Here is a 25,048-nt window from a genome sequence, read left to right on the forward strand (position 1 = left end):
CCCAGATGCCGGAGCGGGAGGCGGCGCCGGAGGAGCCTCACAGGCCGTGGCCTCAGCCTGAAGGTGGGGACAGTGAGGGCCCGCTGAATGTGGAGCGGCTGCTCCTTACCGTCTATCTCACCCACCTGCTTTACTTTTACTACGTGTTTGCTATACTTTATCTGTGCTGATTCTGACATCAGTAATGACCGACCAGTCCGCTCTGCTCCTCAGGAAACAGCTGGCAGGTACGAGCATCTCAGGAAAGTTTGGCTGAGGATTGTCGCAGTTCAGCATTCACCCTGGCTGATTTTAATTCGACACTTAATCGCTCTTTATGTTTATTCCTTTCGGTTTATGATTTATTTTTAGACCATGTTTACCCATTGCTCTCTGTTATTTTCATAGGCTATTGTAACTTTTTTTATGCTGAGCTCCCCACCCCCTCCCCAGCGCCGCATTATCATTAATTATGACAGACTGACTGTGGCAAGTGTCCGTCTTATGGTCACATGTTTTAAGTGTTTGCAGTTTTTTAACGTCGAGTACTTTTGTAGTTAGGGCGGTTGATATTTTAATTTGTCGTTTATAGTGTGCGTGGGGAAAAAATTGCCAGTTTGTACAGGAGGAAATGGGTTTAACATTTCGGGGTCATTTCAGAACTTGGCCATATCTCACTTTTCTGATGTGATGATGCCAGATCATTGACTTGAAATGTTGGCTGTGTCTTCACAATTATTGCCAGCTGAACCTTATCAGCATTATCTGTTTTCAGCGTCTGTGCGAATTTACTTGCGTAGAAAAATATCGCTCTGCATTGCTGGGAGCTGTCAAATGCAAGGACAGTGGATATTTTTGTCGTCTTATTCATTTCCACTGGATGTGGTACAGTCGTCTGTTAAACGATTACATTTGCTTTGAGCTTCTTCACACCATTGTCAGAAATTCAAAATTCAAAGTAAATTTATTATCAAAGTACATACATGTCACCATTTACTACCCTGAGATTCACTTTCTTGCAGACATTTACAGTAGATTAGATTATGAGAACACTCAGTCCTTTTTTATTGTCATTTAGAAATGCATACATGCATTAAGAAGCCGTACAATCGTACAACACAATAGAACAAAATACAATGGAAACAATCAAAAAGTATAATGTGCAAAAGAAGACAAACAGTGCAAATACATAAAAAAATAAATAAATAATACTGTGAGCATGGGTTGCAGAATGTTTGAAAGGTGTAGTTATCCTTTTAAAGTGCAAATTGCTGGTAATCATTAGGTTCACATTAAAATGCAGCTTTAGAAAAACGTTTTCCTTCAATTCCTATTTACCATGAATTGTAGATAATGTGCTGTAACGGTAAGTAAAATGGAAAATTATTGATTTCATAAACTTAAAATTTAATATAATAGGCTTAAAATAAAGCCAATGTGTGCAATATAAGAAGTGTAAATTGCATGTATTTTTAAATTAGGGTTGGAATCTAATTAATTTATTGAAGTTGAGTTACAGTTTTTAATTATTCTTAGAACAGAAGTAACTTATAGATAATATTTAGTACTTTTTAGTTCAACTAAGATTGTTAAAATTCTTTTTTTCTCTGCCTAAGTGACATGTGTATCAAGACAGTTTCATATCTTAATGTACTATGCTGCCTTTTCTAAACAAGTGTAACTAAATGTGTGTTGATTTGTACAAACAAGTTAATATACTATAATTTTAATGTAAATTAAGAGAGTGTTTGTTTATTTTGTCATTCGTCACCATTAGTCGTTGGCAGCGAAGCTGATGAAGAATTTTCAGCCTGAAACATTAACACCGTTTCTACTTTTTCACAGATAATGCCTGACCTTCATGGTGCTTCCACATTTTTCTGCTTTTGTGAAACTCATTGATTACTGACTGGGACTTGTTCTCTAAACACTGCACAGTGAAACGTGTAACATTGACCGAACACTCCCTGCATTTAAATTAGTTATCAAATGACCTTGGGACCAAAATAGTCTTGAGATGATATTTAGTTTGATAGTTGCTATAAAACTGATAATCCAGCATCCTTGGAATTTTAGTGCCTGACTAGCAACTTTTCTGGACTACTGGAATATCCAAGCATACTTCTTTTTTCCCTTGTTACATCGTAGTATAGTACATTTTTCAATGAATACAGCAAATTCAAACAGAGAGGAAAATATAAAGGCACTCCTTACTTGCCCATCACCTCCCTCCGGTGTTCTTCCCCCTTCCCTTTTTTCTGTGGTCTTCTACCCTTTCCTATCAGATTCCCCCTTCTCTATTCCTTTATCTCTTTTACCAATCAACTTCCGTCCCCCTCTTTCGGTTTCACCTATCACCTGCCACCTTATACTTCTTCCTCCCCTCCCCTTACCTTCTTACCCTGACTTCTCATCTTTTTTGTCCCCAGCTCTGATGAAGGGTTTCAGTCTGGAACAGCAACTGTTTATTCATTTCCATGGATGCTGCCTGACCTGCTGAATTCCTCCAGCATTTAGTGGGTGTTCCCTGACTTCAGTCCTCCCACCGCCAGTTCTGACTGCAAACTCCACTCGTACTCTAGACATTTGCCCCACCGCACTGCTCAGATTCTGGGATAGTGAGTGAAGTAGATACTGAATTTCCAAACAATCAGATGACAATTTATTGGAATTTTACAGGTTTTGGCCTAAGGACCAGCAGCTGAGACGGAAGAGTATTTAAGTATATTTGTTTTGGATTTGAGTGCTGGAATGCCTTGTTCCTTGGGTATTATGTAGGTTTAGTTTGTCCTCAGTCAAATGTTGGGAGGGGTTGTAAGGAGTTTTTTTTCTCTCCCAGGATTGAGGCAAGCTATGATTGAACAAATATTGGAACTAATAACATGGATTAGTGCAGGTCCTTCTATTTACCAAGGGAGTTCGTAGCTATTGTGATTGTGGCTGTATACATCCCTGCTATGCTAATGCTGGGGAAGTACTGTTTGAGCTCTACAGCTCCATCAGTGATTTGCAAACCACACATCCCAGTTTTTTATTGTTGCTGGTGATATCAACCATGCCAACTTAAAAACATTCCTGCCTAAATTCTATCAGCATGTTGACTTGGATTATGGATGAGAGATCGGAATGCTGCCTTCAGATTAGGGATAAGACAGCTCTCAGGTCAGCAATATTCACAAAGAATATACAGTAATTTTTCTGTGCCACTGGAGACATGAGGCGCATGTAGTAGGCCATTCAGTCTCTAATGGACTACCAGTCCACCCTGCGTGTCAACAACATAGATGCCTCTCTTCATGGTGGGCTGAATGTCTTTACGATCTGCTTGATGCATAGAACAATGTGCCAGTGAGGAAGGCCCTCTTCCCTTCTCCTCCCCCCCCCCCCACACACACTCACGAAGAGAAGGCGCTCTGCCTGGCCACAGCTAATATGAGGAAGACCCTAGCCAGGGTGAACTCTCATTAAGCTGTGGGGCCTGATAACATACCTGGTTAGGTGCTGAGGGACTGTGCAGCCCAGCTAACCGAGGGTCTAACAGGCAATCTTCAACATTAAACCAGGACCATCCACTGTCCCCTCAGGCTTCAAGGCAGTGAACATCATCCCAATGCGCAAGAGGGTGACAGTAACCTGCCTTAATGACTACTGTCCAGTGCTGAGGATCTCAACAATAGTGAAGTGCTTTGAGCGGCTGGCTATGGGTCACATTAAATCCCATCTTCCTGCTATGTTGGGCCATTTCCAGTTTGCTTATTGCTTAAATCAGTCCACTGCTAGCACCATAGCTTCTGCCTTCCACTTTGCTCTGTCCCACCTGGAAAATGGTGTCTCCTATGCCAGAATTTACTTCAGCTCAGCGTTTAATATGATCATCCCTCTGAAGCTGGTGGGTAAACCGCCCTCATTGGGTCTCAACACCTCTCTATAACTGGATCCTGACTTCTTAACAGAAAGGCCACAGTCAGTCTACGTTGCCAGAAATATCTCTAGTTCCATCACGCTGAGCACCAGCACTCCCCGGGGCTGTTCATCACGCTGCTAACGCTTGAATGCATTGCTACATCCATTTCAAACCAAATCATCAAGTTCACCGATGACGCTATGGCAAGGCGGCATGCAGAGAGGAGATAGAGTGGCTAGTAGAATAGTGCGAGCACAACAACTTGAGTCTCAATGTGGTCAAGACCAGTGACATGATTGTGGACTTCAGGAAGGTGCAGGCTGATCACTGCTCACTGCACATACACAGATGCTCTGTGGAGAGTTAGGAGCACCAGGTTTCTGGGAGTACACATAACGGATGGTCTCCCTCAACACCACCTCTTTGTTCACAAAAGCACGGTAGCATCTCCACTTCCCGGGGAGATTGAGGTTAGTGATCCTCTCACCCACGTCCCTGCCCTCCATTTTAGCCAGTTTTTACAGGAGCACCATGGAGAGTGTCCTGACCAGCTGCATCACTGTATGGTAGGGAATTGCAAGGCATCTGACCACAAGTCCCTACAGGAGACTGCGAGGACTGCTGAGAGGATCATCAGGGTCTCCTACCTATTCAAGATATTTATCAGGAGCACTGTGCACACACAGGGCCCTTAGCATTGTCACTAATTCCTCCCATCCATCCAACAATCTCTTTTGACGCTCTCCACCCCCACCATATGACAGGAGGTACTGTAGCATTAGGACAAAAACTGTTAGGATGGGAAACAGTTTGGGAAGAAATGCTTTTCATTTGAAACTCTCCCTAATTTTAAAAAAAGTTGATATTTCAAAAATTCTTTCTCTAGGCAACAAAACTTGCAGTCTGTAGCCAGATCGCTTGTGTCAAATGAGAATAACCTAGTAAAAGATTTAATACTGCCATAGCCAAAACTAACATTTATAATTGGATTGCAACACCAAATCAGCATCTAGAAGTAGAAACTAATTTTGTTTCTCTTTAGCATCCCAAGAAATGAAAGAAAACACCAATTTATATGTTCTATTTTGCAATTTCAGAGACCAAACTTGCAGCATATCCTAATGCATTTATATAAAAATGTGGTTTCTATTTAATTCTCTATAACGCTATTTCATTCTGTGTGTGTGTACTTTCTTCCTCCCCAAGAACTAAACAAGAATCCAGTGGATGGATTTTCTGCCGGATTAATAGATGATGACGACATATACCGATGGGAAGTTGTTATCATTGGCCCACCAGATACTCTTTTGTAAGTTTATACCTCCATAAGGTAAAGCTGCCTGTTAACCATCTAAATTTAGTTTTTGGAACAGATGAATTAACTGAAATTTTTAAAAAAAATGAAATTGAAGGGTTTTTTTCAATATAACATCTACATCCTTCATACATGACGGAACTTTAGAAATCATTCCAGGGAAGGGCAATATCATTAAAAGTGTTGCTCTGCTCATGAAGTATCAGGAATTTGGTGCCACATCAGAAAGCGAAACCTCAGTTGTGGTAATCTAGGCTTTGGTAGCTGAGTAACATACAGATTGGCAGTTTACTTCACCACATAAATATTTGCACCAGAATGGCATTGGTTGTGATACGCTTTGATATGTAATGAAGCACAATACAGTGGATTCTGGTTAATTCCATCACGGTTAATCTAGTCAGTCGCTTATTTGGGACAATCCTTAAAGAACAAGCACTAATCAAGAAAATAGCCAGATTCCACCTTTATTTGGGCACTGTGCAACTTAATTGGGCAGAAGACTGTTGCTAAACTAGCGTCAGTCCCGTGCACTTGCATGGCCATTAGATGCAACACCATGCTTTGAGCAGTTTTTAAGTAGTGTCACTTGCATGTGTTTATGTTCAAAAAGCAGCAATTTTTGTCACTGATAGTTGACGAGAAATAAGAATTCAGAACTGTTTTGCTCACTGCGGTTTCAAGCATTCAGGCTTGGAGATGCCACAAACAGCCGAGAGTGAAAATGAAATGATTTCACTACTTCAGCAAGTTAGAAACTACGAAGAATTTGGCAATCATCTTGAATGTTACAATGAAAATGAAGATTTAGAGTATGTAATCATCAACAGCATTGTATGACAGCAGTCAATTATCTGCACTATGTATCTAGGCTGAATTTGTTCATTTACAGTCAAAACGCAATGTGAATGTATTCCTTTGTCGATAAGTATTAGAAACTAATACACAGTTTCATAGTACTGCAGTAGTATTGGCAGTGTTCTAATTTGTTCTGGATTTCGTTTAAATACATAATTAATTACTCAGTTAAACAGTACTTTGTCTCTTTTTTTAATACCTTTTTTAACTATTTCCATGCAACTTCGGCTAATTGGGCCAAAATGTACTGATCCCAATGTGTTCCAATTAACTGGAATCTAATATAGATCTTTTAGTTCTTGGGAATAAATATATATATAAAAGTAAAGGTAGTCAAGAGACCAATTTGACGAAAGCAGGTTAATGAAGCTTTTATTATTGATGGTAGGACAGAAAAGTTTCACTGTTGGGATGATCAACACTTAATAGGGACTATAACCAAATCCTAGCAAAATGGTTTATTTTTTTTTACAGTAGTGTCATGTGGACTTTACATATTGAATAGAGAGGTGTGGCTGGGATAGTTCTCAATGATAAATAGGAAGGGATAAGGGATAGGAGAATGGCTGGCCGAAGACAGAGTGGGAATAAAGGGGACATTCTTTTGTAGGCTGCAGTGACAGAATGTGTGTATTGTAGAAAGGGGAATTGAGAAACAAGATTTAAAATTAAAGACAAAATTCAAATAGATTAAAAAGTAAATGGATTCCGTAAACTGGACTGATTTGTTATGAGTAAATGTTCCCACAATCAGTGGGCAATATTTAGAATATTTATTGCAATACAAACGGGTATCTACTTTTAAAAAGCAAAAGCAGTTAACAGATGAGGTTAGAGGTAATATCAAGCAAAAAGAAAATACTCAAATAATATAATGTGCAAATTGGGTTTGTTTCTCTGTTATGCAACTCAGTGATACTATTTACAAAGGGTAGAATTGAGCAGTCTGGTCAAACAAGGCACTGAGAACAGATAAATGCTTTCCAGAAGGGAGAAAATGTATCTTAAATAGGCTAACATGATTAATGAAGGTAAATTAATTGGCTAAATTAGCTAATTAAAAAGCTGAATGAAATGGGGTGGGGGTTTAGGTATTGCAAAAGTACAGAAGCTTTCATCAGTCTACATATACAAAAGTAACTACTCTAAACAACTAGTTGACAGTACTTTGATTATGATCTGAGAATGTGAAAGGTACAATATAAGATTTAAAGTACATGTATTATCAAAATATGTGTGCAGTATGCAATCCTAAGATTCATCTTCCCACAGACAGCCACGAAACAATGTAATCCATGGAATCAGTTTTTAAAAAGCAAACATCAAACCTCCAACACATTTTTTTAAAAAAAGATCAAATTGTGCAATGGCAAAAAAGAGCAAATAACACAGAATATAAAACATCAAACCACAAAATTATTGAAACAGTCTGGAAATGTTCAGTTTGTTTCAATTCAGTTTAATGCAGCTCTGTCGGTTGTTCACTGCAGGCTGCAGAACCAGTCTGCCCCGCTCAAAATTGTACCAAATAGCAATAAAAAAGGAGTGACCAGAAACCAAAAACACATCATAACATAAACTATAGAATCCACTTCACAAACCACATCAATTAAACCTTGTCGAAAACCCAAGACTCTGGCAGCACTGAATGAAAGGGGGAGAGAGAGAGAGAGACCGATCAAACACTGGTACCTTCCTCTGGGAGCAGCGAGAGAAAGACTGGTGGACTCTGGCACCCTCCGCTGGGAGCAAGAAGCGGGACACTGGAACCTTCCTCTGGGAGCAGGAAGCGGGACACTGGTCAAACACTGGAACCTTCCTCTGGGAGCAGCAAGAGAGACTGGTCAAACACTGGCACCTTCCCCCTGGGAGCAGCAAGAGAGAGGGGGAGAGAGACCGGTGAAATATAAACAGTCACACTGAATACTTCCTCTCATTCTCGTTGATTTCAATCTTCCTCGATGCTTATATTGATGAGAAATGGAGACTTCATAGCAGACAGGACTATACTGTGAATAAACAACCATTCACTTTATGCCTGATTTACGTTTAGTCTCAATATGTTTTCTACTCCTTCCACTGCTGGTTAGACTTGATTCTGTGGCAATACTTAGTATAATAACAGATATGAGGCAATGTTGTCCTTTATAGATTTTTGAAAAGTCAGATCTGAGTAGGAGAAAACTACGATAACTTTTACAGGCAACACACAATACACGCAATCTCTTACTAACTCTTCCTTCAGTTAGTCCTGACGAAGGGTCTCGGCCTGAAACGTCGACTGTACCTCTTCCTAGAGATGCTGCCTGGCCTGCTGCATTCACCAGCAACTTTGATGTGTGTTGCTTGAATTTCCAGCATCTGCAGAATTCCTGTTGTTTGCGTTGTTTTTATAACTTTTACAGGAGTGTCTTTTTAAAAATAAGATGATTTAAAAATGAAATACTACTTTCTGTAAAAGTAAGCTGACATATGTTTTAGCAGTGAAAATCGCAAAATATACTGATACCTTACTGTGTTCATCTCTGTTTTTATAAGTTTGTTTATCTAGAAATGGTAATTATGTACAAATCACAAGGCTGCAAAATTTAATCAATCGTTCAGGAGAATATATAAGCCTCCAGATTTTAGTCTTCAGTTCTTGTTTTTTTGTTGTGAAGTAATATGCAATTGTTTGTAGAATTCCTGGGTTCAAAGTTTGTGCAAAGGTAATGTGTATTTTCTGGGATATTGTTTTATCAGTGGATGTTAAAATTCAGCATAGTCTCTTTAATGTAAGTTTATTTTCCAACTACATTTCTGTTAGCAGTATTTTTTGCAATTCTGTCTTGTGAGGCAGATTAATATTGTATTGTTCTTGCAATACAGACTTTGTAATGTTCTTGGTAGTTATGAAATTTGTTTGGAGAGTATTTGCTGTTTTCTTGGTCATTAAGCAGCATCTTATATGTTATTGGGTGAAAGGGAAACATTTTTATTCATGGTTCTTAATTTGTTTTGCCTAGTGAGGGTGGATTCTTCAAAGCTCACCTGACTTTTCCCAATGACTATCCTTTGCGGCCTCCAAAGATGAATTTCATCACAGAAATCTGGCATCCAAATGGTAAAGTGTGTATTTATGACATCAAATAATAACTGATGAATTACCAGTTTTTAAACCATAAAGTGATAGGTGAAGCTTTTGTCTTTTAAATCACTCAAACAGTGGCAGCAGAGTGTGAGGTGATGTCTATTTAGGTACGTGGTTATTAACACAGACTTCCTAAAGTTGATGTCTACATGAGAGAGCTTATTTGATGGATTAAATCCTACAAACATTTCATGCAGTCCAGTGGATACATGTGGTCAATAATGAAAAACTATGTAACAAAATAATTCAACAGTTAAAGTTTAGGATGTAAAGTACAGTTCTTGCTGTATATATTTTGAGGTTTACGAAAAAACAAAAACAGATCGGGTAGCACCTTCAGGAAAAGATAGAGTTAAACTCTTCAGGTCCAGGACCCGTTATTAAAACTGGGAAAGAGAGAACATTAGTTTCCGTTTGCTGATAAAGTTGGCCAAGGATGAATAGAACACATCTCCATTAGGGTGAGACCAAATGGATTAATGTGACAGTTAAGAAAAATTTTTCTTCTTCGTCGTGTTGGTAGATTGTGAGTAATATGGCTGGAAGAAATGCCCAGCAATCCACAACATAGTGATGGAGAGGGAGGAGAAAAAACTGAGCAAAAACCACAGAGGGATGACCGGTGGAAAAGACCTGTCTGATATAGATGTAAAGGAAGAGTAAGTTACCTGGGAAATTCAGTATCAAGTCCAGAAGACTAACTTGCCAAGATGGGTGTAGTTTTTCAAGCTTACATGGTACATAAGAGGCTACTGTCAGACAGATTAGAGAGGGATGAAGAATTCAGGCAGAAGCTCAGTTCCTCCTGTGGACTGCTTTGTGGCGCAAATCATCAGATTTGTTTGGTTTCTCTGATATGGAGGAGACTACATTTTGGTCACTAATGTCACCATGTTAAATTGGAGGAAGTTTTGGTGAATAGTTGCTTTATCTAGAATGACTGGGTCACTGGATGATGCGAAGGGAAGAAATGAATTGAGAATTACAAATGCAGTGATTGTGTAAGAAAATGTTATTGACAGGGAGTGATTGAAGGGGATAGAGCAGTGGATCAGGGGTCACAAGGAGAATGATTCCTTTGAAATGCTCAGAGTGGAGGGGCACAAGTGTAGTTAAACCTGGAGGAAATTCACAAGATGATCTATTGAATGGAGAAGCTGGCGGGTGAAAGATGAGGATGGAGGATCTGTATTCTTGCTCTGTCAAGGAGGAGAGAGGATAAGAGCAGAGGTTTGTCTCCAGTGACATAGTCTGACCTACAGGGCATATCCCACAAAGAAGCATAACCTGCTTCTAACTATGACATTAGCCCATTTGGTTTCACCCCAACAAAAAGATAGTCCCATTATTCCACCTATCACTTCCTCAACATCTCTGCAAATGAAAACTAGCTTGTTTTTTCCTTTCGCAGTTCTGGTGAAGGGTCACTCACTTGAAATGTTAACTGTTTCTTTCCACAGATGCTGAATGTTTGCAGAGTTTTTAAATTTTATCTGATTTTGGGATAATCATCGTGATACGATGTGCTGAATGTTTCCAGAGTTTTAAAATTTTATCTGATTTTGGGATACCTGTGAACTGATATTTATAGGAAATCTTCCGTGGATGTATTTTACAGAAGGCTGTTGTAAGCTTACAGAAACTGCTATATTTAGAATGAAGCACAGAACACATTCACGTCTCTAATTAAACTATTGACAGTAGCTACGAGAGCTGCACAGAACACATCCACATCTCCAGTAGCTACTGTCATTGGGTTTAATTAGAGCTGCAGCTGAAACGTGAGCTGTAGAATGGATGTTGTCTTTCATAGCTTCGTTGAAACTGTTCATATGTCATTAATAAACTCTTTGGCAAACCGTTCGATTTTTCTTTACAGTTGGCAAGAATGGTGATGTATGCATTTCAATCCTGCATGAGCCTGGTGAGGATAAATTTGGCTATGAGAAGCCGGAGGAACGTTGGCTACCCATTCACACTGTCGAAACTATTCTCATCAGCGTCATCTCTATGCTTGCCGATCCCAACAGTGACTCACCTGCTAATGTTGATGCTGCAGTAAGTACTTTTCCTTGGCAATGTGATCAAGGAAAGATGCTCTACAGCTGGGAATAAAGGAAGCTGTGACCATTCTGGTGGTATTTTGTGTTTCGGAAACCCACATCCATTCATAAATTGGTACACGTTTAAATCTCTCCATCTCTACCTCCCTCCTAACCACCCCCCCCCCACCCCCTCAATCAGTTCTCTTCATCCTTTGGGAATAAACTGAAGTGAATGCCCACTAGAGAATTCCATTAGACTTTTGGAGATGTCAGAGATTAGATCAAAATTTCTGCTTTACTTGCACTCAGTACGATTAATATTTTAAATGGGTATGTTCCATTTTGAAATGCAGCAGTTAATTATAATGAGAGGTTTTTATAAAGTATACAGACATATTGTAGTTTTGAAACAGTCCTAATGTGGAAAGTTCTATCATCTCTGTATCTTCAGGCTCTTTTGGGCAGTTATTAGAATCTTACATCACTTAAACATTAGTTTGTTGCTTATTATAAATCATTGCTTGACCACGTGAGGCACATGCGTTACAGAACTTATCACTGCAAGGGTCACATTGAAATGGATACTGTACTTATTACTAGAGGCAGCTTGGATTTTAAGGAAATACAGTTTTGGACAAAGTATAGGAAATGTTGGAATATATCAATGTGTAATTATTGGAAAAACAAAAGAAAATACTCGTTATACATTTGTAAACAAAACAAATTAATGTTTTGAGTGTAAACTTTTGATATGAAAACAAAGATATACAAGCTTTTAGTAGAATGGGAAGGATGGAGAATTAACCGTCAGGCTAGTCAACAGGAATTTAATGGTTTGGATCTTTTTAGTTGGCGACTACTCGTTTGAAAGAGAGCGCTCACAAATTTACAATAGGGTCTGGTGAATCGGTTGCTGAGAACATATTTGAATGATGCAAATGTTACAAGTATTAGAGCACATGCGAGGTCTTAGAAGCTGAAACTGGTATTTTTTCCTTCCGTTTCTTCTACTTTGAGTATCTAGCCAACATGCCACCCTTAAAAATTTCACTCTAGATTTATTGCTGTTATTTATTTTCCTATATAGAATCATAAAGTTGTTACAGTCCACTAGGGGACTGTTCAGCCCAGTGAGTTTATGCTAGCTCTTTGTATGCCCTCTGTTGCTTAACTGAATAATTCAATTACAGGCTTTGGGTGTCAATGGCCAGGACAGCATAGTTGCTCATCCCTTATCCCTTTTTGTGAAGGTTGTAGTTAACTGCGTTGCTGTAGTTTTCGGACATATTTCCAAGTCACATGATGTATGACTGGGAGGGGGAGCTGAAGGAAGCATTGTTCCCACATGCCCGCTGTACTTGCTGGCAGAGGTTGTGCAGCTGGGAGATGCTGGCAAGTAATCCAGGTGAGTAGTAGCAATGCATTTAAAGTTGGTGTACAGTGCAGCCACAGATGCCAGTGATGGTGGAAGTATCAACATGGAGTGGATAATGTGCCAGTCAAGTAGATTACTTTGGGCTTGACAACATTGAGCTCCTATGAGTAATATTAAAGTTGCACCCAAGCAGGCAAGTGAACAGTTTTCTACCACATTCCTGACTTGTACCTTGTCTTTTGTAGCTTAGATGCGGCAGGAATTGTTGATGCAGATCACCCAGCCACTAACATGCTCCTTATTCATGTGACTGGCCAGTTGACGTTTTGGTTATTCATGATCCCAGATTGTTAACAGTGGGTGATTTGGCATTGGTTCAACTCTTCTAGGAAATAGTCAAAGCTTGGTTGCCTTGTAATAAAAATGCTACTTGCCATTTATAAGCCCGTACCTGAAAGCTGTCAATATCTAGCTGCATGAAGGTCTGGTTTACTTCATTTTCTGAGAAGTTCTGAACAATATTTAATATGTACTGTATCTCCAATTTAACTGCACCCCTGAAGTTGGTGGTCTGCTTTTAATCATGTTCATAGCTATTTTTCCACCATTGCATCTCCCATTTCTCCTATACTTTTACAGTTTCTATCTTAAATTAGGCCTTTCCACCTACTTCCTTGTACTGATATCCACTCTGAAGCCCAGTTCCATACCAAACTGATTTGATTCTGCATTTGTTCCCTAACAGAAGTTTATTATAGCTGCACTTTAAAATTCTAACAGCTTCTGATCTTGCATTTTCCCTATGACCTGGTTTCCGTGTTCTTCATACTGTCAGTCCAACTTTAAATCTTTGGGGTTTTCTTCTGTTTCATGATGTCTGTGAAGAGTAAGAATTTCTGGTTGTATACCTGTGTACATTCTCTGATATTAAATGGAACCACTGAAACATTGAAATCTTACTCTATTTTGAACTTTTGACTACTTCCCACTCAATGCCATTCGAAACCCACACTTGCAAAAGGGCTAAGAGTAGAAAGATTAGAGGGTTTGGTAAAGAGTAGAAAGGCAGGGAAAACTGGAACAATCAGCTTCTTGGGTCTGTTCTTGAACACCTTGGAGAGAAACTAGAAACTGGAAATGTGGGGAGGAACACTGATATACTTGGAAGCAGAAGGAATAGGATCTTTTGAAGGTGATATTTATAAAACTTTAACAAACCTAACAAGTCATGGTTACATGGTTCAACAGAAGATGGTGGATTACTGGAGAGTTGGTGTTTGACCACAGTCATATAAAGTTGTTTTATTACCTTGCAACAGTGGTCCAATATTCAATGGAGAACTGCAAGCTAATGAAATCTTAGTTCTATAAAAAGGGAGAAATTGAGATGAACATCATCACTGCCCTGAAAAGGCAAACAATAAAAGAAAATAGAGGAGATTATCAAATGTATATAGCTAGAAAAAAGAGAACTCAAAATCAAGCTTAATTTGGAATTTGAGAGGAGAAACAATTATTAAATCAGTTTAATAAAAGATGTCACTTGAACCAATTATTTTCCACTGTAAAACATAAACAGTTGTAAACCACAGTCATCCTTTTTTCTTGTAGAAAGAATGGCGAGATGATCCTTATGGTGAATTCAAGAAAAAAGTTGCTCGGTGTGTAAGAAAAAGTCAAGAAATGGCATTTGAGTAAATTCTTCTTCCAACTTTGTGGTAAGCATGAAAACTACTCTATTTTTTTGAATAAGCTATTTAAATTCATTTTGTGACAAACATACTGAATTGTATTTGAACTTTCAAGTTCAACTTTAGTTTACATTTAGTACCAGAACGTAAGGGAGGAGCAGAAGGAAGCCAGACAGTCCCTAGAACCATGTGTGTTCTGGCATTCATCAGTTGTGGTTTCTGCATGATCTGTGTATCCTTGACTCTACCACTAAGCTTCTCTGTATTCATCAGCCTGCATCCACTAGCTGAATAGTATGGAGGATTTAAAAGAATAAATGTTCTCAACAGAAAATAAATTCCTCTTTATTTTAAAGGGATTATTCCTTTTTAAAACAAATTTCAGCTTCTAGTACTTGATTATCCCAAGAGAGGAAGTGTCCCCTTTCAAAGTTTCACTTGCTTCCATCAGATAATTTCTTACGCTTTCAGAATATACCTGACCTGCTTAGCCATACTTCAAATTTGAACAAAGAATCAACCAAGTGAACCCTTCAAGAATCTCCTTTTCGTAGCTGTACACAGTTCTCCAGATGTGCTCTCAGTAGTGCCTTGTACAGTTGCAAAAGGCTTCCTTACCTTTATACTCAATCTACCTTAGAAAACAATTGGAAAGTTAACCTTTATTTCAATTACTTGCAGTAACTCCATGTTAACTTTGTGCTTCATGTACGAGCACACAAGAGATGAGTTTTTCTTTGCCTGCCAAAATTTGGGAATTTCACTTTCCCAATTACGCTCCATTCTTAACCACTTACATGACCTATATTATTATATACTTTGTCTGCCTCGCAACGTTTCCCATTTCTGTGGCTATAGTACTTTCTATCTTTTCAGCTAAGTGATTGACATAGGTTGTCAATTCAGTAAAACTCCACTAATGTGGCATGCTGATGAGTGAAGGTTCCTGCTGCATCCGGTGACCCTGCGATCTTTATCTCAGAGGCCGATATTAGGCTGTCTTTAAAGAGGGTGAACCCTTGCAAGGTGGAAGGCCCCGACGAAATACCTGGCAAGTACCTGGACCCACTGCAATTTGCCTGTCGCCACAATAGTCAATGGCAGTCTCAGTGGTTCTTCACACAGCCTTAGGACCACCTGGACAATACAAGCACCTATGTCAGGATGCTGTTCATCTATTATAGCTCAGCATTTAACACCATCATTCCCACAATCCTGATTGAGAAGTTACGGAACCTCTGCAATTGGATCCTTGACTTCCTAACTGGAAGACCACAATCTGTGCCGATTGGTGATAATATCTCCTCCTCACTGGCGATCAACGTTGGTGCACCTCAGGGGTGTGTGCTTAGCCCATTGCTCTGCTCTACTCTATACCCATGATTGTGTGGCTAGGCATAGCTCACATAGCATCTATAACTTTGCTGACGATACAACCATTGTAGGTAGAATCTCAGGTAGAGATGAGAGAACTTACAGGAGCAAGATATACCAATTAGTGGAGTGGTGTCGCAGCAACAACCTTTGTACTCAACATCAGTAAGATGAAAGGGCTGATTGTAGACTTCAGGAAGGGTAAGACAAAGGAACACATACCAATCCTCACTGAGGGTCAGAAGTGTAGAAAGTGAGCAGTTTCAAGTTCCTGGTGTCAAGATCTCTGAGGACCCAACATATTGATGCAGCTATAAAGAAGGCAAGACAGCAACTATACTTCATTAGGAATTTGAAGAGATTTGGCATGTCAACAAAAACACTCAAAAACTTCTATAGATGTACCGTGGAGAATATTCTGACAGGCTGCATCACTGTCTGGTATGGAGGGGCTACTGCAAAGGACCGATAGAAGCTGCAGAGGGTTGTAAATTTAGTCAGCTGCATCTTGGGTACTAGCCTGCAAAGTACCCAGGACATCTTCAAGGAGCAGTGTCTCAGAAAGGCAGCGTCCGTCATTAAGGACATCCAGCACCCAAGGCATGCCCTTTTCTCATTGATACTATCAGGTAGGAGGTATAGAAGGCTGAAGGCACACACTCAGCGATTCACTCCCCTTTACCATCTGATTTCTGAATAGATACTGAACCCACGGACACTACCTCACTTTTTTAATGTACATTATTCTGTTTTTGCACAATTTTTAATCATTTAATGTACATGTACTGTAATTGATTTATTTTTACTTTTTTTCTTCTGTATTATGTATTGAATTGAACTGCTGCTGCTGCTGCTAAGTTAACAAACTTTACGACACATGCCAGAGATAATAAACCTGATTCTGATTCTGCTCGGGTATGGTAATTCTGTGGGGGTTCTCTGTCCCAGAGAAGCTTAATCATGTTAATTTTGTCTTGTTACACTTGACTATATCTAAAGGTGGTGGTGAATCTTCATCTCGAACTACTGCAGACCTCCGAGTGCAGATAATGCCATATCTTGGTGTATGGGTAGTTTCAGAATTCAGATCCCAGTGACACTAGAGGATCAGCAATGCGTTTCCTTTTTGGGATGTATTGTAAGTTAGAAACCTGCAGGTGGTGGTGTTTCCATGAATCTTTTTGTCCTTGTTCTCCTTGACGGGAGAGTGTTTAGAAATGTCGGAAAGGGCTTAGTCACTAATTATCATGTTGAAGGGAATAAATGCTAAATTGATAGGAAGCCAAGCCAATAACATGGTCTAGATGGGTTCAGATTTCCTGAGCATTGCCCTCATTCAGGCAAGTGGTGAATATCCTGTCGTGCTCCTAATGGAAAAGCCAGTTGATGTTAGTGGATGAGTCACTTGCCACAGCATGCTGTTTCTCTGACATTTAGCCATGATATGATGTGACCAGTGCATCTAAGTTTCTGCTCAGAGGTGACTCTCAGAATGTTGATGTGGGGGGGGGGTGGGGGGGTGGAGAACACTTCACAATGTTTATGCCATTGAATGTCATGGTCAGACGGTTAGATGTCCCCCTTGTGAGAGATGCTGGGATTTTTGTGTTATAAGAATGTGTCCCATCATATTATGGGCTTGTATCCCAAAAAAATGATAATATTGTCTTTTTTTTTTATAAAAGATTGTACTGGAACTATTTTAGTTTGTAATAAATATTAAATTAAGTAAATTGCTAATGCTTTATCAGGTTGTTATCCAGTATAGTTTTAATAATGACTGTGTAAATCATCTGTCTCTTGTGCATCAAGATGTCATAATTGATGTCTACAGTCATAGAAGTTCATCTGAATAAGTTGCCTGATTTTAAAGCTTTAGGCTTTACAAGTTGATTATATTTGGAACCAAAATATCATCATTAAAGAGGCAGTAAGTATAACAAACATGAGAAAATCTGCAGATGTTGGAAATCCAAAGCAACGCACAAAATGTTGGAGGGTCTCAGCAGACCAGGCAACATCAATAGAGAAGAGTAAACAGTCAACATCTCAGGCCGAGACTCTTCATCAGGACTTGCCTCTTTTTTTCCAGTCCTGATGAAGGGTGTAGTTCTTGCAATTTCACCTCAGTTTTGTAGATGCAATTAAATCCCATTATGTTTCCTGGATTATCTGGTGTTATCTGACTAACTTTTTATTATGATAAACATTTACAAAATATAATTAATACAGAATCATCTTCAGTTGTATCCAGTTCTTTAATGGTAAGTCTCTTTGTTGAAGTGGTGAGGTGATAATTTGGCCTTTGAGTCCAAGTTAGTTCTTGGTAAAATCTACCCGGCTAATCCCCTCTAAAACTCTAATCTCATACAAATCATACAACCTTTCCACTGTGTTCTCATCAATCCTCAGTCCCCTAGGTCCATGGCTCTGCAGTTTATGTCCTGCTTTCCCTTATTCACGTAAATCTATTTTGGAACCCATCATTGCATTTGCTTGGACCATTCTTTCAGAGGTAGAATTTGAGATTGTGACTACTTACTGAAAAGCTCTTCTTCATGTCACCACTAATTATTTTGCCAATCATTTAAAACTTAACCTCTCTGGTTCCTCTGCCAATGGAAACAATTTTTCTTAATTCACAATGTCTGGCCCAAATTATTTTGAAAAGTCCATCAAATCAATGTTGTATCTTCTGTGTTAAGGAGGGAAAATCCCAACTTGTCCAGTTTATCCACATTATTAAAGTCTTTAAAGCCAAGGGCATAAATGGCAAAATGTCTCCGCCGAGGTCCTTCCCATCCTCCCTATAGCGCAACAACTGGAAGTGGACACGGTACTCATATTACAACTGAGATAACATAGCATTGCTATTCAATGTAACCATTTTGGTTTTAGTCCTTTTCCTCTATAAACTTCAAGATCCCTCTTTAATCAGTTTTATGAGCTCTCTGTCAGTTTTGAAGGTTTGACCCTGTTTCTCCATTCATGGACACCTTGTAGGATTCTAGTTGCAACATTGCCGCCTTTTCTCTCCCACATATCCCTCAATTCCACCAGCCTGTCTACATATTTTAAAGTTAATTGCTATCCTATGTATTTACAGTACTTACAAATATTGAAATAGTATGATACATACCCAGACAAATTTATTGATGTATAAAGCAGTGATCCTAGTATCACCTCTTGGGAATGTATTTGTATAATGTGTATTGGTTGGCCTTGAAGTTCACTGGATCAGAATCAGGTTTGTTATCATTGACAGATGTCATGAAATTTGTTGTTTTGCAGCAGCAGTGCAGTACATGGCATAAAATTACTGTACATTATTAAAATAAATAGTGCGAAAGGTAAAATTACTGTACATTATTAAAACAAATAGTGCAAAAGAGGAATAATGAGGTAGGGTTCATGGGCCATCCAAAACTCTGGAAGACAAGAAGCTATAGACCCAAAGGGGATAACATCACTCGCCACATCACTCAATTATTCCCACCGAACTGGAGTCACTTTGAAGGATTCTTCATCTCATGCTCTGTATTTATTGCTTGCTTGTTTATCTATCTATCTATATTTATCAACTTTCTCTATTTATATTTGCACATTGGTTGTTGTCTGACCTGTTGTGTGTGTCCTTACTTTGATTCTGTTGTGTTTCTTGTATTTGCTGTGATTGCCTGCAGGAAAATGAATCTCAGGGTTGTATATGGTGATATATATGTACATTGATAGTAAATTTGCTTTGAACTTCTAAGTAATGCAAAGAGGGCATGTCGTGGATAGGAAGGATCCTTAATGATAGATGCTGCTTTCTTGAAGCATCGCCTCTGGAAGATGCCCTAAGTGGTGGGGAGGGTTGTGCCCTTACATCATCTAGTTAGCAATGTATGTTCAATCTGTGTGGCAGAATATGCAGCAGACTTAATTGCTAAGCTATTGAGAGGGAATTTCTCTTGTGGTTTATTTTTAAGTTTCCTCTATTAATTTCCGTTTATCTGAGAGAAGATATCTTTTAAGAAGTCTGCATTCCTCTGAATTCAACACCAGCGATTTGCACATTTGAATAGTTTATATAGTTTTCAATATGTACTAAATTTGTGAAACAAGACCTCGTAAGGAGTTGTTCGAACCCAATAAGTGATTAGGCGATTTTTAAAAATCTATATAGTGTGATTTTATTATTAATTTGAATTCTCTTTTTAGGAGTCATGAGAGAGAACGTACCTCTCTTCTCACAATCGCTGCCCATTACACAATGGATGGTAGCCTGCAGCTCAGAATTGTACGCGAATACGCTCGGATACAAAAAAAAGCCCTCTCCCCAGAGAAATGCCCACTCAGAAGAACTGTGACCCTGCAACTGACATCAACAAAAAAAGTTCAATATACCTTAAGTTTCATCTGTTATTTTCTACTCTTGCCATGAATTATTTTTATATGTTTAAGTATATTTTGGACTGCTGGGGAATCTGTTGTGTTAAGTGAGGCTTGTCTTTGTACTTCTTAAGATTGCTGCTGTGTTTGCCTAAAAGTAATTCACTGAATCATTATATCGCATTATGCAAAAAAAAATCATCTGGATACAGTAATGGTTCAGGGCTCAGGGCAATTAGTGATGATGCAAATTACCTTCCAAGTTCTCCTTTAAGCCATTTTATTGCTGTAGCAGTTTCAGGAAGTGCAGAGGTAGTTGACATTACTGCATTTGCCATATATTTGAAAATTATATGCAAGACCTATTTTTGCTTTATGTATATATTTAGAATATAATAAGGAGACAGATGGGATGTTAATAGCTATGTTTCTTGCTAAAAATATGATGGTAAAACTATTCATCTTTAACTCTTACATTATTTCCATATTTGTTCTGAGCCTAATAAACCAAATTAATTGTAGAAATGGTTTGTGTCACTAATAGTTCTGTCTGTCAAAATCATAAAAGCATGAATATAACAAGGCAGACAAAACGAGTGGCAAATGCAGTTATAAAAACTCCAAGATTAATTTGGAATTTCAGTATTTTAAAATACAAATCGATTTTGATTCAAATGGAAAACTAATCCAAAATGAATTGAATTTTGAAATTAAAATTAATTATATATTTTTAAACAGATTGGATTTATTTTAAAACTGAGGAATATTAGATAGAGCTACAGAGTTTTTTTTTCCTCACTTGCAGTGTGCCAGCTTAGTAAAATGCTCTTTCAAATTTGATGGTTTTTGGATTTTAAATTTGAACTCCTATAGTCTACCTTTTCAGAGCACCAACTGAGACAGCAGTGTCCTGAATGGATCTTTAAATGTAAGGCTGATCTGAAAAACCAATTACATATTTATAGTGCAACAGGACATTTGACTCAAGTGGTGAATAGCAGTGTTTTCCATTGCTAGCTCAACTGGACTTCTGAGATTGCATATTATTTGGAGAGGCAGTCTAGCTATTATTCCTCTCTAATCAAACACTGCAGTTACGTTGAACAACGTTTATTAGTATTTGAAACTGTGCTTATGCAAAGTAGGCTCCCTTGTCAGTTATACCATTTGTCAATTTTTATTTGTGCATTCATTAATGAATGTTCAACTTCTCTGTGTACACTTACTTTAATCTTAATATTTCTGATGAGGGAACTGCCTTTATCCTAGAAACTTTTCTACTCGTAGAAAAGGTTCAAGCTATTCTGGAAAATGTTATCTGTTTCCAAATTATTGATATTTTTCAACAGTAAAACAGAATTCACTCTTGATCCTAATGTTTCTCCTCATAATTATTCTCCCACCACTCCTGTGTTCTCTTGTGTGTTCTGACACTTTGACATCAATTCTTAAAGCAGTCTTCAACACCCGAAAAACTCCATGGCAAGACCAACTTAATCAAATGTATTATACCACATTTCTCTGCTCTCCACTGCTACCATAAAACACTATTGGTCTTGTCTCAATCTGTCTAGAGTCATTTTGATTATTGAACTGAAACCTTGTGGCACTACTCATCCAGTGAATGTGAATTTTTGACTTTCCAAAATGTTAGTTTCATCTCGCAACAGTGAATTGCGTCTAGCACAATAACTCTTTTTTTTGAGTCCTAAAATTAAAGTGTATAGATGCTGGAAATACAAGTTTGTGCAATATTTTGACATTGTTTCTAGTTGACTGACTTTTCAAAATGTATCTAGCAATGAAACCTGAATCCAACTGATATTATTACTGGAACTCAGTTTCCTGACCATGGTCTGCTACGTGCTGCTGCATTTCCAATTGTACTTCTCTATTTTTCTAAAAGCAGGCCTTTTGAAAACTCTCATGCTGCACCCACTTCATTTTTACCTAATTGCCTTACATAAAAAAACGTCAAGTTGGACATGACTATTTAGTGAATCTGTTGTCTGTCCTTGTTTGATTCAGCCACTTCCAAATGCTTTTTAAAATTTGACCCTGAACTAAGGATTCTAAGAGGTATCAGGCTGTCCTTGGTTAACTGATTTATTTTCTGTCCTTGAACTTTGAATTGAGCCCAGAGCTTTCTTTTGTACTACTACCTTGCGTACAGCAGGGAGTATTCTATTTCCTCTATGCATTCTTTCCTACCATTTGTGGACTCTGCTATTTATCTCCTCTATATAATTTTTAACCTGAGTTTTTTTCATGTTATCTATTTAAGAAATCTTATTTTTAGATTTGAAAGCAGTGACCAAATGAGTGGGACATGGTTAACCAAGGTAGTTGTGATGTATTAAAGAATACTTCTATTAGGTAAAATCTTCTAGCGATAAGTTTTATCGCAGGACATTGAAAAGATGGTTAAGATTACTTCAAATTACAATGTATAAACTATCGTGAATTTACTCAGTACCAATAGCAGCAGGTAGTCTACAAATCAGAACTAGTCATTACTTCCAACAATGCCTTATTATTGTAGTCTTATTAATCTTATAGCAGCCAGGATTTTTTTTAGAATAATCCTATGGGAGAGTGTTTGCCCATGGATTAAAAATGCCAAGATTAAGCTAAGCATACATTTGGAAGAACATTTGGTACATTGAGAGACAATAGATAGGATCACCACCAATTTCAGTTAATCATGCATTTCTCCTCCTCCTGTTGATCAGTGCCTTTAGTTTAACAGACCAACTGTTGAGATCTCCCTCCCCAAAACCAGTCACAGCCCTCAAGATCTTTAAACCTCACCTTTTTGGCCGAACATTTTGGTTATTTCTCCTTTCACATGCTCTTTATCTTCAGTACATAAATTAAGTACCTTGAGATATTTTCCATATTAAAAATTCATCATAATGCAAGTTCATTATTTTTATTCTATTCCAGCGGGATTAAAGTGTAAGGATTATGCTTATATTTGCTCAAATAAAATGGGTACATTTAATTAAGTCTTAAAAGTTAAATTTACAAAGCCAGCTCCGGTTTATATTTTTTTAAAAAATGCATCTACATGCAGCAAATGTATTTACAATTATCAAGTGTAAGGGACTAAAGTGACTGTTACTCTGGACACTCGTGCATGTAACCTTATGAAATTTACCTGGATAATGAGGAATAAAGCTTTTGTTGCAAGGACTGCTGTATGTAAGCATTTACTTATCGGTATTAGCGAGAGCTCTCCAATTATTATTGGCTAGCCAGTTGCATTTTAATCACATGGGTTCCTACGAATTTGTTTAATACATACAGCCAGTTTATCCTCATGGTTCAGCTGAACATGACTGGCTTCAACTCCACTTTGCCTGAATTCCATAACCCTCTATTTCCCTTATAATTCAAACCACCTTAACTCTCAGGAAAATATTAAATGGATTTCATCCTAAGACCATGCTCTTCTTGATTGCCCCTACCAAGAAACCAACTTCATTTACCCTGTCAAGCCAACTGAAAATTGGCAGAAAATATAGGCCAAATATTCTTCATAGGTCAATCACATCATTCTGGAAGTCCACCCAGTGAATCTCTGCTGTGATGCCTTCGTGGCAAGTATATCCTTTCTTAAATGAGACAAAACAAATTTCAAGTCTTACACTTTTAGCAACTTCGCTACTTACTCCAACCTGTTTGCAATAAGAGCAACTTTCTAAGAGTGTACCTATATGTCAATAGTTTTTCTGTATAAAGGTTTGTAGGTACTCTGATCACCAAGTCTTACACTTCCATATTCTGCTTTTCGATTCTTCCTACCAAGGTCGGGTTTGGAGTTGTGTCTTGTTTTGTGGCAGCAATACAGTGAAGGCATAACAAATTACTAAAAGTTACAATTTCAATAAATAGTGCAAAAGGAATAATTAGGTAGTGTTCATGGACCGTTCAAAAATCTGATGGCGAAGGAGTAGAAGCTATTCCTGAAACAATGAGTGTGCATCTTCGGGCTCCTGTACCTCCTCCCTGATGGTGGTAACGAGATGAGGGCATGTCCCAAACAAAATCACTAACTTCCTCAGGTTATATCACTCCTTGGTCCATTGTGCAGAACTCATTTGCCGTCTGTCTCCTGATTTTAACTTCTTTGTATCATCAGCAAACCAGGCTACAAAATACTTAGTCCATTCATTCAAGTCATGTAGTTGTAAGTAGCTATGGCCAGAATATTAATTCCTGTGGCAACCCAATAGCCACAGCTTGTCATTTTGAAATTGACCCATGTTTCAGTACGCTGTATTGTCACCTACCCAATCCTCTTATTAATGTTAATACCTAACCTTATATTACCATGAACCTTTGTGCAGTAATGTTTTATGTAACAACTTACTAAGTATAAATGTACCACATTGACTGGTTTCCTTCTGTTCATGGTGATTATACCTAAATAAATTGGCAGAAAGGATTTCCCTTTCATAAGAATAGAATATCTTTATTGTCATTGTTGTGGAGCAATGAAACACAGTTTAGCAGCTCAATGTTTTGCAGCATGACAAAGAATATGTACATAAAATAAACTCTCAAACATCAGGAGTGCAGTCCAAAATTAATAATATATGGATGGGGGGAGGGGGGGTAGGACTATTGCACACCTGCCATTCCTGGAAGTGTGATGCATTTAGCTACCACCGTCTTAGGAGGGAGGCAGGAGAAGGGAAGGGGGTGTTATACATTTCACTGCTTGTGGGTAGAAGCTGTTAAGGAGTCTCTTTGTTTTCATCCTTAATGCTCTGTATCTCTTCCCAGAAGGTAGAGGGGAAAACAGGTGATGTCCAGGATGAGTGGGATACTTTGAAATACAAGTAGCCTTCTTTTGAAGTCTGCCAGTATAAATGTCTCTGAGGGAGGGTAATGTTGTGCCAATAACCCGTTCTGCTACCCTCACCACCCGCTTCAAGTCCCTCCTGGTCTGTTCTGTGCAGCTGGCAAACCACACTGCACAGCATATGTCAGGAGGC

The 25,048-nt window shown here is 38.4% G+C and overlaps 1 protein-coding gene across 1 annotated transcript; it reads left to right on the forward strand.

Moving 5' to 3' along the window:
- The first annotated feature begins 1 nt into the window (after position 1).
- On the forward strand, positions 2-24,470 carry ube2g1b (ubiquitin-conjugating enzyme E2G 1b (UBC7 homolog, yeast)). Its single transcript, XM_063034423.1, has 6 exons — positions 2-227; positions 5,090-5,192; positions 9,062-9,159; positions 11,066-11,244; positions 14,218-14,324; positions 19,875-24,470. The coding sequence occupies exons 1-5, from the start codon at positions 185-187 to the stop codon at positions 14,302-14,304; spliced, it is 510 nt and encodes a 169-aa protein (XP_062890493.1). The 5' UTR covers positions 2-184; the 3' UTR covers positions 14,305-14,324; positions 19,875-24,470.
- The last annotated feature ends 578 nt before the right edge of the window (positions 24,471-25,048 follow it).

Source organism: Mobula hypostoma, chromosome 27 (assembly GCF_963921235.1).
Source record: "Mobula hypostoma chromosome 27, sMobHyp1.1, whole genome shotgun sequence".
Lineage (NCBI taxonomy): Eukaryota > Metazoa > Chordata > Chondrichthyes > Myliobatiformes > Myliobatidae > Mobula > Mobula hypostoma.

Bases quoted from the DNA above. Each gene is read 5' to 3' on its own strand.
- ube2g1b (XM_063034423.1), top strand. From the start codon at position 185: ATGACCGACCAGTCCGCTCTGCTCCTCAGGAAACAGCTGGCAG. The intron at 228-5,089 runs GTACGAGCATCT...TTCCTCCCCAAG, and splicing joins CCTCAGGAAACAGCTGGCAG to AACTAAACAAGAATCCAGTG. The intron at 11,245-14,217 runs GTAAGTACTTTT...TTTTTCTTGTAG, and splicing joins CTGCTAATGTTGATGCTGCA to AAAGAATGGCGAGATGATCC.